Source organism: Ctenopharyngodon idella, chromosome 12, assembly GCF_019924925.1.
Source record: "Ctenopharyngodon idella isolate HZGC_01 chromosome 12, HZGC01, whole genome shotgun sequence".
Classification (NCBI taxonomy): domain Eukaryota; kingdom Metazoa; phylum Chordata; class Actinopteri; order Cypriniformes; family Xenocyprididae; genus Ctenopharyngodon; species Ctenopharyngodon idella.
Window position 1 is genome coordinate 11,995,382 of NC_067231.1, and position 14,581 is coordinate 12,009,962.

At 37.7% G+C, this 14,581-nt stretch overlaps 3 protein-coding genes across 8 annotated transcripts in view; 1 reads left to right on the forward strand and 2 right to left on the reverse strand.

Annotated features, from left to right (window-relative positions):
- Nucleotides 1–268: 268 nt before the first annotated feature.
- On the reverse strand, nucleotides 269–2,201 carry hexim1 (HEXIM P-TEFb complex subunit 1). 2 transcript variants are annotated; one of them, XM_051914357.1, is made up of 2 exons: nucleotides 2,009–2,201; nucleotides 269–1,800 (listed from the first exon to the last, which is right to left on the reverse strand). In XM_051914357.1, the coding sequence occupies exon 2, from the start codon at nucleotides 1,782–1,784 to the stop codon at nucleotides 798–800; it is 987 nt and encodes a 328-aa protein (XP_051770317.1). In that variant the 5' UTR covers nucleotides 1,785–1,800; nucleotides 2,009–2,201; the 3' UTR covers nucleotides 269–797. The 2 variants fall into 2 exon arrangements, with proteins under 2 accessions (XP_051770317.1, XP_051770319.1); XM_051914359.1 differs by having other exon boundaries at nucleotides 2,004–2,169.
- Nucleotides 2,202–3,794: 1,593 nt separating this feature from the next.
- On the reverse strand, nucleotides 3,795–8,501 carry acbd4 (acyl-CoA binding domain containing 4). Of its 4 annotated transcripts, none has more exons than XM_051914355.1 (13): nucleotides 8,452–8,501; nucleotides 8,222–8,295; nucleotides 8,028–8,073; nucleotides 7,642–7,788; nucleotides 7,313–7,433; nucleotides 7,094–7,178; nucleotides 6,802–6,922; nucleotides 6,556–6,684; nucleotides 6,154–6,242; nucleotides 5,874–6,051; nucleotides 5,136–5,323; nucleotides 4,664–4,717; nucleotides 3,795–4,540 (listed from the first exon to the last, which is right to left on the reverse strand). In XM_051914355.1, the coding sequence occupies exons 4-13, from the start codon at nucleotides 7,712–7,714 to the stop codon at nucleotides 4,415–4,417; spliced, it is 1,164 nt and encodes a 387-aa protein (XP_051770315.1). In that variant the 5' UTR covers nucleotides 7,715–7,788; nucleotides 8,028–8,073; nucleotides 8,222–8,295; nucleotides 8,452–8,501; the 3' UTR covers nucleotides 3,795–4,414. The 4 variants fall into 4 exon arrangements, with proteins under 4 accessions (XP_051770315.1, XP_051770313.1, XP_051770316.1 ...); XM_051914353.1 differs by having other exon boundaries at nucleotides 5,109–5,323; nucleotides 8,452–8,484; XM_051914356.1 differs by lacking the exon at nucleotides 7,642–7,788 and having other exon boundaries at nucleotides 5,109–5,323; nucleotides 8,452–8,483.
- A 573-nt stretch (nucleotides 8,502–9,074) lies between these two features.
- The window catches only part of plcd3b (phospholipase C, delta 3b), a 76,112-nt gene continuing 70,605 nt past the window's right edge, over nucleotides 9,075–14,581 (forward strand). The window contains exons 1-5 of one of the 2 annotated variants that reach the window (XM_051914344.1): nucleotides 9,075–9,216; nucleotides 9,670–9,767; nucleotides 10,544–10,711; nucleotides 12,811–13,039; nucleotides 14,366–14,495. In XM_051914344.1, the coding sequence (XP_051770304.1) occupies nucleotides 9,698–9,767; nucleotides 10,544–10,711; nucleotides 12,811–13,039; nucleotides 14,366–14,495 (597 nt within the window). In that variant the 5' untranslated portion in view covers nucleotides 9,075–9,216; nucleotides 9,670–9,697. Of the gene's footprint in view, nucleotides 9,217–9,669; nucleotides 9,768–10,543; nucleotides 10,712–12,810; nucleotides 13,040–14,365; nucleotides 14,496–14,581 lie in introns of those variants that run through there. The other variant, XM_051914346.1, reaches the window with a different exon arrangement.

A 14,581-nucleotide genomic window follows, 5' to 3' on the forward strand; every position in this document is an offset into this window, starting at 1 on the left:
CAGGCCCAAAATCAAATGTTTTTGTTTTCAAATTTATAAACAGAGTAGTAATTTTAAGTTTATACAAAATTTATGCAAGCACAAACTGTTTTTTGACAATTGGTTGCTTGTTAAAAATTTAAAATATATCGTGACTCCTTTTTCAACAACATGTTATTGATTTGTGGGAAGTGTCAAAAGAATTCTCAGAAATTTATATGGATTTTTATATTGTAAAGACTGACAGAGAATATAAGAAGCAACATAAAGAAATAAATAAAATTAGAACTAAAACGTGAAATAATTTAATTGACAATATATTTGGGCAAAACACCATTAACGGTTTTCCACTGTTTACAACATACCGTCTTATCATGCATTAACACACTGAAGCATGTGCGCCATTAAATATGAATCTGAAACGCTGCATGTTTGCTCTGTTTCTGAATGAAAGGCGCTTTCAAACATTCAATAATTATGGTGAATTAACAAAACTGAAATTAGCTGAGATGTGATTGTGACGTCATGGCAAAGACGCGCAAACTTAGGAGTAGTCGGTTTCTGGCCGTTTTTTACATAACATGAAAAGCATTGCAGGCTATTCTTTTTGTCAGTTTAATCGTACAAACGACTAACATACATTACTCTCGACTGACCAAATATGGGGGTCCGCGCGAAAAAATTTTAATAAAATTTTCTGTCAGAAAAACATTACCTTCAGATGGCATAGGCTGAGAGGGTATAAACTACCATAGAGATGCTGTTTGCAGTAAGACAGTGAAACGATTTGATGTGTCAAACGGAAATAAAACATCGATTCAGCTCGACTGAGACAGGTTGAGTCCTGGTCCTTTACTTTTGGGGGCTTTGAGTAATAACTCGTTATTCTCGGCTTTCAGTCTCTCCACCTCAATCTCCAGTTCCCGCACGCGCTGAGCGCCAGTGCCGTCAGCTGGGGATTCGGGATTTCTCCGGACGTGACGGAGCCAGTTGTTCTCCTCCTCTAACCGCGACATGCACTTTTCCAGCTCCAGGTATTCCCTAACCAGTTCTTGCTTGGACATATTTTGGAGAGTCTCGACGTGGTACCTCTCATAGGTCTCAGAGAAGTCTCTCTGCAAAAACTCCCCACCTGCGTGCCCGGGTCTGCCCATACCGTCGCTACCTCCTCCGCCGCCGCCGCCACCGCCGCCGCCCTCCTCCTCCTCGTCCTCTTCGGCCTCGAAATTCTCATCCTCACTGGCAGTGTCATCGGAGCGGATCGCCCCGGATTTTCGACCGGCCAGCTCTGTGTTGAGGTCAGGTTCTTCGCGGTCGTGTTCCTCCATCAGGAACTGGGTGGTGTTGTACGGGGCGACGGGGAGACCTTTGGCGAACATTTCGGCACGCACCCGCGACGCCCGCGCAGTCTCGCGTTCATCCAGCTCTTTTTTCTCCTCCCAGGTTAATTTGAAGTAAGGCTTCCAGCGGCGCTTTTTTTTGGAGGGTCGCCGTCTGTGCTTCTTCTTGCCCTGGCGGCCATCTGACAGCCCCTCGGTGTTTAGTCTCGTGCATCCAGAGTCTCTCTTATTACTTGTTTTGTCCGCAGGAAACCCGTCGTCACTTGCTGCGTCGCCAGCCTTGGGCTCCGGATCGCTCCTATCCCGGCCGCGGCACATAGAATGTATATCTCCAGACAACAGACCCGGACAGATCTCCAGTTGATTTCTTTGCACTTGCTTCGAGGGGATGACACTTGTCAGACCATCTCTCTGCCGCCCTCTGCTGTCATCCTCCGGTGCAGTTTCTTCTTTAATAAGCTCCATAACTGTACACTCCCACCTGAAGGAGATACAAGTTTGTGATCAGTGAGATGAGGGGAAACCCTCCTTTATTAAACTGCGGTATAAATAGAAATCAACTTCATAAACACTGTACTTTAAAACAACCCACCAAACACTGAGGGGAGAAGGGAAATATTTACTCAAAAGTGAACGATTTTTAACATAAGAAACAGAATTAACAATAAGTAAAATTTGAGTTACCTTACCGTTCAATTCAAATCTCGTGTTTGAGTTACTATGCTACCTAAGACTGTTGATGTTAACTCTTTCCGTTCCCTCTACTATTGACTTCGTTTCTCGACGGATACGAGAACACTTCCCTCCATTACAAACTCCAATTCGCTTCTGCTACGGAGAAGAGTGGGGCTTGTGAATTTATTACCTCCCCCACGTAAAGGCGCATGCGGCCAGTCCTCCAGTTTTTTCCTGCTTTGTGGGACTTGAAGTCCCTCTAGGCATTGGAACACAACAACATCTCTGCCTCAAAACTCCATTACCCACAATTCAACAATTGTTTTCGGTCCTAAGCGGGTTACGCCCTCTCGCAATTTTCATTGGATAAAAAGTTTTTTGTGCGTTCGCTGAACCATAGAAGCATTCTGATTGCTGGATTTCGTTGTCAATCAAAAAGAAAGCTGTCCCGGCCACTCTAGTGGACGCTACCAAGCGTGTCCGAAGCGGGTAGAAACATCCGCCTCATTCTACGACACATTAAATTTTCACCGATCTACAAACAAATAATACACAAATTGTGTTGAAGCCTTATTGTATGTATAAAGCACACAATAATATAATACTATATCGCGTTTGGTTATTTTGCATCTCTACCTTAACAATTAAACCCACACCCTGCGCCCTTGTGAGGATTGATCACCCCTCACGCATAAAGTAGTTCTTTTAACAGCTTACACTCACAATTCAAAGTGAATAGTAACCATTGTGTCCATGGTGATCACGAACTTGCAATTTATAACGACTCAAGTAATTTTTCCTTTGTTCAAGTTAAATGTCACATCACAACACAAAATATAAAACGTCCTGGCGTTGTAACGTGTATTGATCTCTAACGAAGAAGCGATTGTTTAGCAATCTGTTCGCTAGCCAGCTAGCTGGATAATGGAGTCTAGATTAACATGAATTAGTTAGCACAAGCAACCTGGTAAAAATAAGACTAACCAGTCGTCTTAGTTCTAAACAAAATCATCTTAAATATTGCAATTTAAATACTTGGAATTCCCCGTAGTCTCTGCCAGGAATGTTATAACAGATGGATTTAGCTACTAGCTAGCTGGCAAAGCTTTTTAGTATACTAAAGAGCTGATTAGATGTACACCTTCACGCCATTACCTAAGAAGTCGGTTTAGAAGACACCAATGCATTCTCTTATAATATGGACATGCTTTGGTTCGAGAAATTAAACCCCGTTGTTGGCTCGCTCGCTCATAAATTAAGTCGTGCTAAGGAAGTTAGCAAGTTGCCTTGCTTCTGTTAAAAGAACCAAAGCCAAACGGAACACAAGGCCTGTTCGATATTATTTTTACATTAAGTTTTTTAAATGCGTATTCTTGCAGATTACAACGTTTCAGTCGAACGAGAGTAAAAGCACAATTCTAAACACAGCATAGCTCTCAATTTTTCCATCTTAAATCAGTAGTGCTAAGAAATGGTCATATACACACTGAAGGCATTTGTTTTAACAACGCAAACCAGACATTGAAAGGCCAGAACAAAAAACTGATGATACATCATTTTCTGGACAACAACCACAGAACGAATGGAAGAGTCACGATACTTGTTATAATTTCAGTGAGATAATGAGGCTGTACGCGAATTTGATCTAGATGAATACACCTAATATGAAACTATATTAAATCCTGAAGAAAAGAATTTAGTTTGAATCTACTCACCCAGATATTACTTAATACATCGAGTACCCATTCAAAATCAACTGAGTTTCAGCTAGACAAAGGAAAACAACCCAGCAAACATAAGTTCTGTCTGTAAATAAACTTTTAATTGAAATAAAAAGTGTACGATCCTTATACACAATGTGACTGTTTTGTGCATTTATTTGTATCCTCTCGTTATAAAACAAACAAAAATATGGTTTATGGTCAGAAGATATTGTATTGCTGGTCCTTTTATCTCATATCAGAGTGACAGCTTCAGTGCATTTTATGTTCCCCACGCAAAGGTTACTGTCTGCATCCTCCAAGTATGATCAGCAGGTCTGTTCTCTTTTGTGGTGCATATGGCATTTACATTTTCAACCATCAACAAAGAGATACTAATTAACATGACTTATTTTCAAAAATAGAGTATGGATATCATACATTATTGACAAAGTCTCGGCACACAGCTACATTTAACCAGCATTACATGGAACACATCATGAACATTTAATTATATAATAAGCTTCTGGACTCCAGAACTGCAGAATCTTGGTCATACAAGATAAATGGTAAAATTTCAGAGATATGATGTTAGAACTTTTCCTCTCTTCACCTGACGCTAACAAACAAGTACTATACTTGAAGCCCTGACCACCAGGTCACACTTATGGTCATTCTTTAGTTTGACTGTTACTTTAATTTCTACTCAGTACAGTAAATTTATATGCACACATGAATCTTTCTCTTCTTCCGCCTCAACAAAAACATTAAGCCCTGAGTTACAAAAGGCCACACCAACAAGAGCAGCAATGTGCGTCCAGAGAAGTCAAATGGCCACCATTTCTCCTGTCAGCAAAACAGAAATTAAAATATTAAAGAATTTTCTTTTCCACACATATTTGATCAAAATACATAGCAGTGACAAGCAGCAATTCCTTCTTGAGACTCATGCTCTGTCAGAAGTTTTACCTCAGCCTCTGCAGCTGTGAATCGTAAATTGGATCTCCATTGCGTATTTTGAGCCTTAAAATAAATATACAGATACAGATATAATAAAAATAAAGATACATATGAAATCATGGAGTTAATTTTTATTCACTTAAAACACTAGTGGTTTAAATAAAAGATTAATGCAGAAAAAAACTTAACACAACGAATATATAAAAAAAAAAAAATTATAATGTCTTTTAAAATAGCACAACATTTATGACTGCAGTTATGGTTAATCCTTCTGGTGATCAACATTTTTATATTTGAGCCATTTGAGCCTTGAATTCTTAAAAATTTGACTTTCATATTCAAATTCATATTTGCTAATTGAAATCATGCAGTGTCCTGCCTCTATTCTTTATACTGCTCAGTTTTGATAAATAGCATGCACATTTTTGGTTTTTATCTTATTCAGCTTTCTTACATTTGCAGTCGCAAGACCTTCAACTACCTCTAGTCGTTCCCTGACACTCTGCATGTCCTCTCTGAGTTGCTGTAAGGCAAGAATGATCTGCTGCTCCACCTGGCTGTCCTGTAGCCTGTTAGGCCCACCTTTAGAATCGTCCCCTCCCCCTTGCCCTGAACCAGCCCCCGAGGAGAGCCACTCCGGCCATCTAGTATTGCGGTGAGCTATATAACCTGTAACAAAAACATATGCATACATAATTTGTTGTTGTTCTTTTTTCTTTAACATGGTTTCAATATTGGGGATAACATCCAAACTTTCATCTGCACTGATAATGTGGTAACAAAGATAATTTGAGTGAATTCTGCTTGAGACCTGAAGGCAGTTTCACTTCCTGAGCACCAAATCAGCATATTTGAATGATTTCTGAAGGATCATGTGACACTGAAGACTGGAGTAATGGCTGCTGAAAATTCAGCTGTCATCACAGGAATAAATTACATTTTAAAATATATCCAACTACTAAAGTTATTTTTAATCATAATAATACTTCACAGTATTATTGTTTTTACTGTATTTTAATCATTTAACAAATCTTACTGAGCAAACCTTTTAACGGTAGTGTAAGTGTAGGGATCTGGGTGTTTGGAGATTTTAAACAATTTTATAAAATTTACCTAAGAGTTTGTTATATGGTGTCACTTATAATAGTGACACAAGGAACCTAGAGATGACAGGGGTTGTGGTTTATAATGTGGAATTAAAAATCCACATTAATCTCACCAGAAGGGTCCCTCCAGTCCTGCTGCATTCCCTCTCTTTCTGCAGCCCTCCTCCTCATGGGAGGACCATGCCTATCTTCTGCCCCCTCACCACCATGTCCAGCACCCATCTGAGTTACCTGAGAGAGAGGGCTGTAATGATGCTCCTGGATTCCAGAGATCTCAGTTATTTCAGCAAGCTGTAATGGCATAAAAAAAAGTGTACAAAACATGGGTCGTATTTCATCACATAAATTTTAATTCAATTTAGTCAAATTTTAGACCTTAATCCTTAATCAGACCTTAATAATGTCCAGCTGTTCCAATGAGTCACAGAAGACTTCACTCTCTGAGTCACTAGTCGGCCCCTGACCCTCAGACAGAAGTGGCTCTACACACATATACAGCGGTGAAAGAGAAGAAATACCGCGCACAGTCTTAGCATCATTTTTTACTTATGCAACTGACAAATGTTTGAAAAGCAACTGTGGTCATACATGTTTGGATAGTGATCAAGACTGGTGCATTTCAGCCATAGTAGGTTCATATCATTTAAATTAAAAAAGTGAAAATGATCAGAGTAAAATTGCAAGTATTTGTACAAGCTTAAAACCCAAGTTCTTCCATTGTGAAAAAGTGTGTTTTGGTGAACTTCAAAATTTTCTGGATAGACATCTAACATTTATAGATAATCATTCCACTACCTGTGCTCTCTGATTGAAGTTCATTGTCAGGGACAGTCTCCGTGTATTCCTGTTGAAGAGCTGGTTCTTGAGTTGCCCTCTCCACATCATGTTCAGCCAAACCATCAATTGGTTCTTTGGTATTTACGTCTTTGAAATGAACACCGAAATCATAGACTTATAACACAGAACTCATAGTATTTTACAAAAAATACTACTACTACTACTACTACTACTACTAATAATAATAATAATAATAATTCACACCCGATCTGAGAGATAAAAGTGCCTCTGGAGGTCTAGGCATATCATGAATGACGTGATAGAGAGGTTCAAAATAGTGAAAAAAGGATGCAGTCTTCTCATTGATTTGCATGGTGTCTATTACCTGTTAGTGATATAAAACAACAAATTATTTTTTATGGAAACAAATCATTTGCTTGGCCGTTCTGAACACAAATTTGCATGTTATTTACAGTGATATGATTTAGAGAACATTTTCCAATACTTCCTTTTGCCTAAAGTTGCTTTATGGATTTACAAGGTTTCATTGAAGCACCTCTTGTGCAACTTTCTTCATTTCATCCACATAAGTAGCCATGGCACTCTCTCGACTCATGCCTCCTAGCTGATTCCAAGCATCCCTGACACAAGACCAGGAAAACATTCCATTAAGTTTTTAAATAGTTCTTTAAATTGCTCTCATCACATGTACTTTAATTAGGCACACAATGGAACTGAAATATGAAAATTAGTTAAAAATGAGTTAAAACTTTACCATTTGTAACGGCCTATAGGATCCCAGAATCCAGGGCGTGAGGCTGTACATGGGCCACAGACTGCCTGTTTGTACAGGCCATAAAACCGCAGCATCACTTCATAAGAGGGTCTGTAGGAACCTGTGCAAGTGCGATTTAAAATTTACCACTGGTGTCACAACCTGCTGCAATTTATGTGAATCAGTGTGATGTGGTGGACTCATATTTATAATTTACAGAAATGTTTGCAATGACAAGCTGTGCAAGTTTTACATCTGCTACAATAGATGATGCCATGTTGACTGTTATGTACAATCATGTAATTTTTGTCAATGGTGAGCAAAGCTACCATTTTTGGGCAGGCTTTGAATGACGTCGACAGCCGCCTGAAAGCGCCTTTGACAGTCCTCAGTCTCTGACATTGTAAGAGCTGGTATATCATACGGTCTCTATCTTTCCCACACTCCTTCTGCTGAATGTTCATTAACTGGACAGCCTGTAAATTACATTCACTGGTGTCATTCTGCCATTATATACAATGTTCAGAAATCAAGTTTAGGAAGAAATTGTATTCTCAGATTACTTGTAAGACACCTTTGAAGGATTATGAAGTTAAACCCCCCCATTAAATTAATATAATTATTTTTAGTCATCAAGATGATTTAGATATTCTGTCCTCTCTGATTTCAGGTTATTAGCCAGGAGGTCAAGCAGAGTTAGCTAGGTTCAACTCACCTGCCCTGTACTCCTGCTGCCATAACACCCGGACATATATCTATAACTGTAATAAAAACAATATAACGACCGGTGACGTTGGAAACACAGTTTACAAAAGCAGTGCACAATTTCTTTGCACAATCAGTTTGAAAACTGTATGCTGCTGTTCTCTAAAAAAAAAAAAAAAATAATGATAATAAAAGATCGCTCACCTTTTGGAATTTCGGACAGGAGTTCACTTCCTGGTCATGTCACGTGATAGAGTATTCACGGTGATGATTGGTCTCTGTGCCAAAACGAGAGCCAATGACTGGTGTTAAATTCGCAATAAAGCGAAAAACAAGAGATTTTACAAAAATGCGGTTTTAAGTTGTCAAAGTTAACGTGTAAACTTAAAGGATTAGTCCACTTTTAAATAAACTTTTCCTGATAATTTACTCACCCCCATGTCATCCAAGATGTTCATGTCTTTCTTTCTTCAGTCGAAAAGAAATATAGGTTTTTGACGAAAACATTCCAGGATTATTCTCCTTATAGTGGACTTCAATGGCCTCCAAACGGTTAAAGGTCAAAATTACAGTTTCAGTGCAGCTTCAAAGGGCTTTAAACGATACCAGACGAGGAATAAGGGTCTTATCTAGCGAAACGATCGGTCATTTTCGAAAAAAAATGTAAATGTATATATTTTATATAAACAAATGAACTAATCCTTTAAGATATTTATTAAATGTGTTTGACAATTAATTACATGATAATTTTAACAAAATGTAAGAAAATTAATTGTAATTATTTTATTGTTTTGACGGTCTATTTTAACAGCAAACAAATAGAAAAAATGCGTATAATTTTGAGAAAATATTTATTTATTTACCTTTCAGCATCTTTAATTTGCGTTTCTCACTAATGTTGCGTTTAGCTTGCACAACGTATTTTCTGTAAAATTGTTTGGATTTAAATAAAAAAGACCTAATGTATACATCAATCTTACTTTAATAGAAAAACGCTACAAACGTTAAACTTGTATCGTTCCTTACGCTTGAAATAGATGTTCAGTTGATCGGCTTTGATTGATTCAGTTGGTTGTTTTTGAAGTTGACATCGCTAGAGGGAGACATTTTATTAATCCTGATCTCAGCACAGAGTCGTCTGCACAAAGCTGTCTATTATGTAGTCTAGCCTTCATCAGCCCGTTTGCTGTATATTGTCGGTGGGTTTGGTTTTTGCGTTTTGATTTGAAGATACAGTCGCTGTATTTTCCATGTCTATCTAATACTATTTGAACGCTTATAAATCGTCGTTGATTAAGATAATGAATTTGAGGTTGCCGTTTTAGAGCATAGATAGGACAATAGCATCTTCATTGGAAACCCAAATCTGTGTTTTATGTGCTTTTAAGGGGTAGAAGTTTCTGTCGTTATATTTATGTAGGTTAGAATTTGTGTATCGTAAACTTGTAAAATAACAACCGGAGACAATATAATGTAATGTCACAGCACAGCAGCTTTTTAACATTCATGAGGTCATCAGACAGGGGCAGTGTCTTCACTGTTTCCAGATATATATATATATATATATATATATATATATATACAGTTAGAGCTGTATCATTACTGCACACTAACTAGACACCCATCCGTGTATTTATTCACTTCAACCCTAGCTTAAGACGCAAGAGGACCTACTGCGTCATGTTGAGAAAGGAGAAGAATGGAGCCGGGACGTCCCAACTTAAACCAGACGATCCTCTGATAAAATTGGGTAAGACATTATATATATATATATATTCCATATTAGCCTACTTCATAGTTCATATCAAGTAATATGGGGGGGGGGGGGGGCTTGATCCCCCATCCACCCAATCCGATGGACGTACGCATAATATGGAGCGTTGCTTGTAAGTATGAAAATGCATTTCTGTAGCTCTGACTGATTTTAAATTGTAATTTTGGCAGCCCCTGAAATGGGTCATATCTTTGACATTACCTAAGCGGTTAGGCTATGCTCATTCAAGGACATGCATTAACACCCAAGTGATGCATGTGCAGAGTTCAGCTGAGTGATAAAGTTTACTCTCCTTAACTTAATGCTGTTGAACTGAATATATACGAAGCAAACTGTTTGCTAAAATAACCACAACATTAACAACAATACTGAGATAAGAGTGCGCGGTTGATCTGTCAGTAAGATGCGCGTGAAAGTTGTGTTTTTTAGGCTACTATAACAAACCCTGCGCGTTTTCTTTCAGAATCATCATTGGCCGGTAGAAAGAAAAATAGAATACATAAAAGCTTTTTAATTAAAATGAAGATAAATTAAAGACCCACTTGTTATGTGAGGTATGTTATAATGTCCGGTATAAATAAATATATTATGAACTTATACTATTCAAGAAATATACATTCTTTTTGCGTTCACTCACATTAGGTGTTATTATGGTTACACACAGTTTTGTTTAGAATAGTTTTGTTTCATATGATCTTAATACTGATTTTCAGAGTGCCAAAATCATCAGTCTTATTAATGAACTCCTGCAGGGGTCCAGGACGATGACGATGTGAAGACAATGCTGCAGGGCTCCTCTATGACGAAGGTGCGTTCTCCACGCTGGAAGAGGAAGCGCATGCTAAAGCTGTTAAATGATGGAGTCACCGTTTGGTGTGAATCCAACAAGGCCACCAACAAAGCCAAAACTCAACAGTCCTGTGAGTTGTCATACTCAGCATATAGTGTTTTTATGTATTAGATTAGGATTTTTTTTTTCCTTTTTTTTTTCATAGTGTGCTGAGTGTGAAATGTTCAAAATAAGGTTTTCATGAAGAAGCAAGTGTGTAGATAAATGATGTTCTGTATTCTGTGCTGTGGAAATGTACGTGCCCCTCCCGGTAAATACACCTCCTAATTATGGCTGCCCAAACTGGCAGGATCCAGGTCTACTGGCCGCACCACTGACAGTCATTACAGGGCTGGCCTATTTGTAGTTCAGACAGGGGGGTTCTCTAAGCTTCACTACACTCTAATTACAGTCTGTGACTACATGGGAAGAGTGCAGCCCTTCAATTTATGGTGTGGTCCATATAGTTCACAAGAATAATTATCATTGCCCTGGCAGCTCTGCACATGTCTTAAATTAGAATTATGGTCTTTAATTAGAATTATGGTCTTTAATTGCTTTTAGTTGGAAAGATCATGTTTTGTGTGATGTGGCCGAGACATGTGCGTGAACACCCACTTGTACACTAACGCTGTGGTGTGTGTGCCTGCAGGAATGAAAAAAATATATATTTATCTCAGTTGTTTCTTCTAGACAGCATTTCCTGCTACACCATACACTATAGTGTTCAAAAGTTTGGGGTTTGTAAGATTTTTATAATGTTTTTGAAAGAAGTCTCTTAAGTTCACCAAGCCTGCATTTATTTGATCAAAAATACAGTAAAAACAGTAATACTGTTTTAATGTAATTTGTTTAAATGTCATTTATTCCTGTGAGGGCAAATAATTTTCAGCAATCATTACTTCAGTGTCACATGATTCTTCAGAAATCATTCTGATATGCTGATTTGGTGCTCAAGAAACATTTTGTATTATTATCAATGTTGAAAACAGTTTTCTTGCTTAATATTTTTGTGGAAACTATGATATTTATAAAGTTCAAAAGACTGCTGGAGACTCTAGGCAGGTTGCAGTTCTGGAAAATGGTGGCGCTGGAGGGTTCCTGGTGGTTTCACACTTAATTCTTAATTCTTTTGCAGTTAACATGTGTTTTTGTGTGATCCTGCTGACCCAATGAGCATTTCACTGTCCAATGGTCATGCTTTAACTTTGCAATTTCTAGTGTTGCATTTGTATAGCATCCTTCTCATGGGCATTTAATAATATTTGACTTTTCAGTATGAGTTCATTTTCTTTTTGTCTCATTTTATTTGTAAAAGAAAACCTGCTTAATAATCATTATATAGTTATTATAACACCTGAATATAAGGCGTTTTTCACTTCCAGCCTTCATGAACAATTATATATCACTTACAAATGATTAAATATAAAATTAGTAGTTATTAAGATTGATGTGGTTTGGAATTGGTAATTTTAGTAATTGATCAGAAAATCAACTTGAATAATAATTATGCATGCACTGTATTTTGTTGTTGTTGTTGTTCCAAAAAAAAAAAAAAATTTTTTATATATATATATGTATATATGTTTATCAGCTCTTACTTTAATGTTTGCAGCTTGTGTGCTATTTACTTCTTAGAAAATTGTTCTTAATCAAATTGTAATTATTTGTTTTGGCACCATAATGCAGAGATAAACAGAGATGATTTACCAAGCGCTTTTTGTCAGCACATAAAAACAACAGCTTGCATTTTGTGGTCAGTTTTTTTGACACAACAGATATGCAGCTAATCTCTGGGAAAATCAGCTTAGCAGCTGTCCTAAAATATAGGTTTTCTTGTCTTACATTTAGGTTTAGTCTCTCAGCAAGTTATTTCCTATTAAAAGTCATTTAACCAGTTGACAAGACACAAATATGGAGACATTTTTTGGAGCAAAAAGTCCATACTCTATGTTTTAAGCCACTGCTGTCTACCTTCTGCACACTGGACATTTTCTAATTTTAGAGGCTGTTTTGGCTCATTTGGTCTACTGACCAATTGACTCTATACACAGGAAAAGCAAAGTTGTCTCTGTGTGCTTAGTCATTGTTTGTTTACTTATTGCCTCTGTCAATATTAACAATATTATTTTAAATGTGTGATTAAACTACACCGGTTTTGTCAAATTAAAAAATACCTCCTTTTCTCAGTCTCTGTGATGGAAGTGGAGTGCGTGTGGGAGGGCTGTAAGTCTGAGACGTTGAGAAACCTGGCCACCTCACTCCCAGAAGATCAGTGTCTCACCATTTTGTTCAAAGGAGGGAGGAAGAGCTTGGATCTCCAGTGTGACACAAAAGAGGAAGCCCAGCACTGGGTCAGTGGCATTCGAACCCTCCAGGGCAGAGTCAACAACATGACCCAGAAAGAGAAACTCGACAAATATCCTTCAGCAGCTAATCAGATTTAGTTGTTCTCTACAGTCCCAACTCATTAGTCCAGGTCATAAACAAATGACAAGTGAAAATACCTTACTGTTATTCATTCATTACTAATTTAGTTACTCTTCTCTTTTTCATCAGGCTAATGAACTAGAGTTGTTGGTGTGTCTAGCATTTCTTTCCTTCAGTGGGGAACAAGTGACTGCAAATTTATTAGAGAACATGTCACTCAGGGATGTGTGGCATTCAGAGATGATTTGATAATTGTTTTTAAATTCCTCAGTTTAATGCAGAATTGCAATTAAAAATGTAAGCAGGTAGAATTAAAATTAATTGAAATGGAAATAATTTATTTAATTATAATTTGTGGGGTACGAAATGGGTACCAAAGTTGTTTTCATTCATTTCATACCCATTTGTATGAAATGAATGAAAATTAGGCTGGGAGGGTCTGTTCACGGGTTATGCATTTGTGTACCTGGTTGTCGATCGTTCAGTGTATGCAACATTTAAATGAAAAATGCCTCGTGGCAAGAACTTTGAAAAAATGTGTAATGAAAATTAGCAACGATGAAGGGGCGTTCAAATAAGTGTCATTGTGCTTGAAAATGAGAGGCACAACAGAAATAAAAAGAACACATGGACTCCAGATGCATTTTTAAAAGATTCTTATATCTTGACACAATGTTTAAAACACGTCATGAGACAACGAAGTGCCACGCTAGTTTTGAGATTGTTTGACAACTGGTGTAAAAACCAAAGTAGACTTCTATATGTGCTAGACAGACCATTGCGCTGCTTTTTCAACATCTCGCACACGAGTGCCACCTTTTTACAACTTGTTAAATGAAGTTAGATCTTTAAAAATGTGCCTCTGTTCTTGCATTATTGTCCATTTCACTCTTCTGCCTCTTGTTTTTTTAAATGCAAACAAGCGTTATGAGTGAATAGTCCCTAAGTACAACCTATTGTTTTCATGATTAACTAAATATGGCCGCTACCCTAACACATTTAGGGTGCGTCTCAGTCAGCTCTCTTATTCAGTAATCAGGGCACTGATCTGGGAGTATGCCATTTTAAGAGCTGTCTCAATCGCAAAATCCTTCCGAGAGTCATTGGTATCCCAATGTGTAGTGAGCCAGGGTTCTTATCAGTGCCCAAATTTGTGAACACAATGTACTGATTCATGATCTAGGAGCTGATTGAGACATGTCATTCGGTTTATAAATGTATGGAAACTTTTGAATTTTTAAGACAGTGAACTGTAATTTAATGCATTAAACTGATAACCCAATTTTAACCTGTTTATACCCTTGACTGCTCTCACTTGGATCTATGGCTACCTGAAACAAGCTGATATGAACAAAGATGGCAAGATGTCATACAAGGAGGTCCAGATCCTTTTCAAGATGATCAACATAGACCTGAATGACGAATATGCTGCCAACCTCTTTAAGGTCAGCCTCTATTCACCAGCAGCACTTGACCTGCTTTAAGATGCTTCAATTACACTTTAATTTCAGAACAAAAAAGCAACACAGAC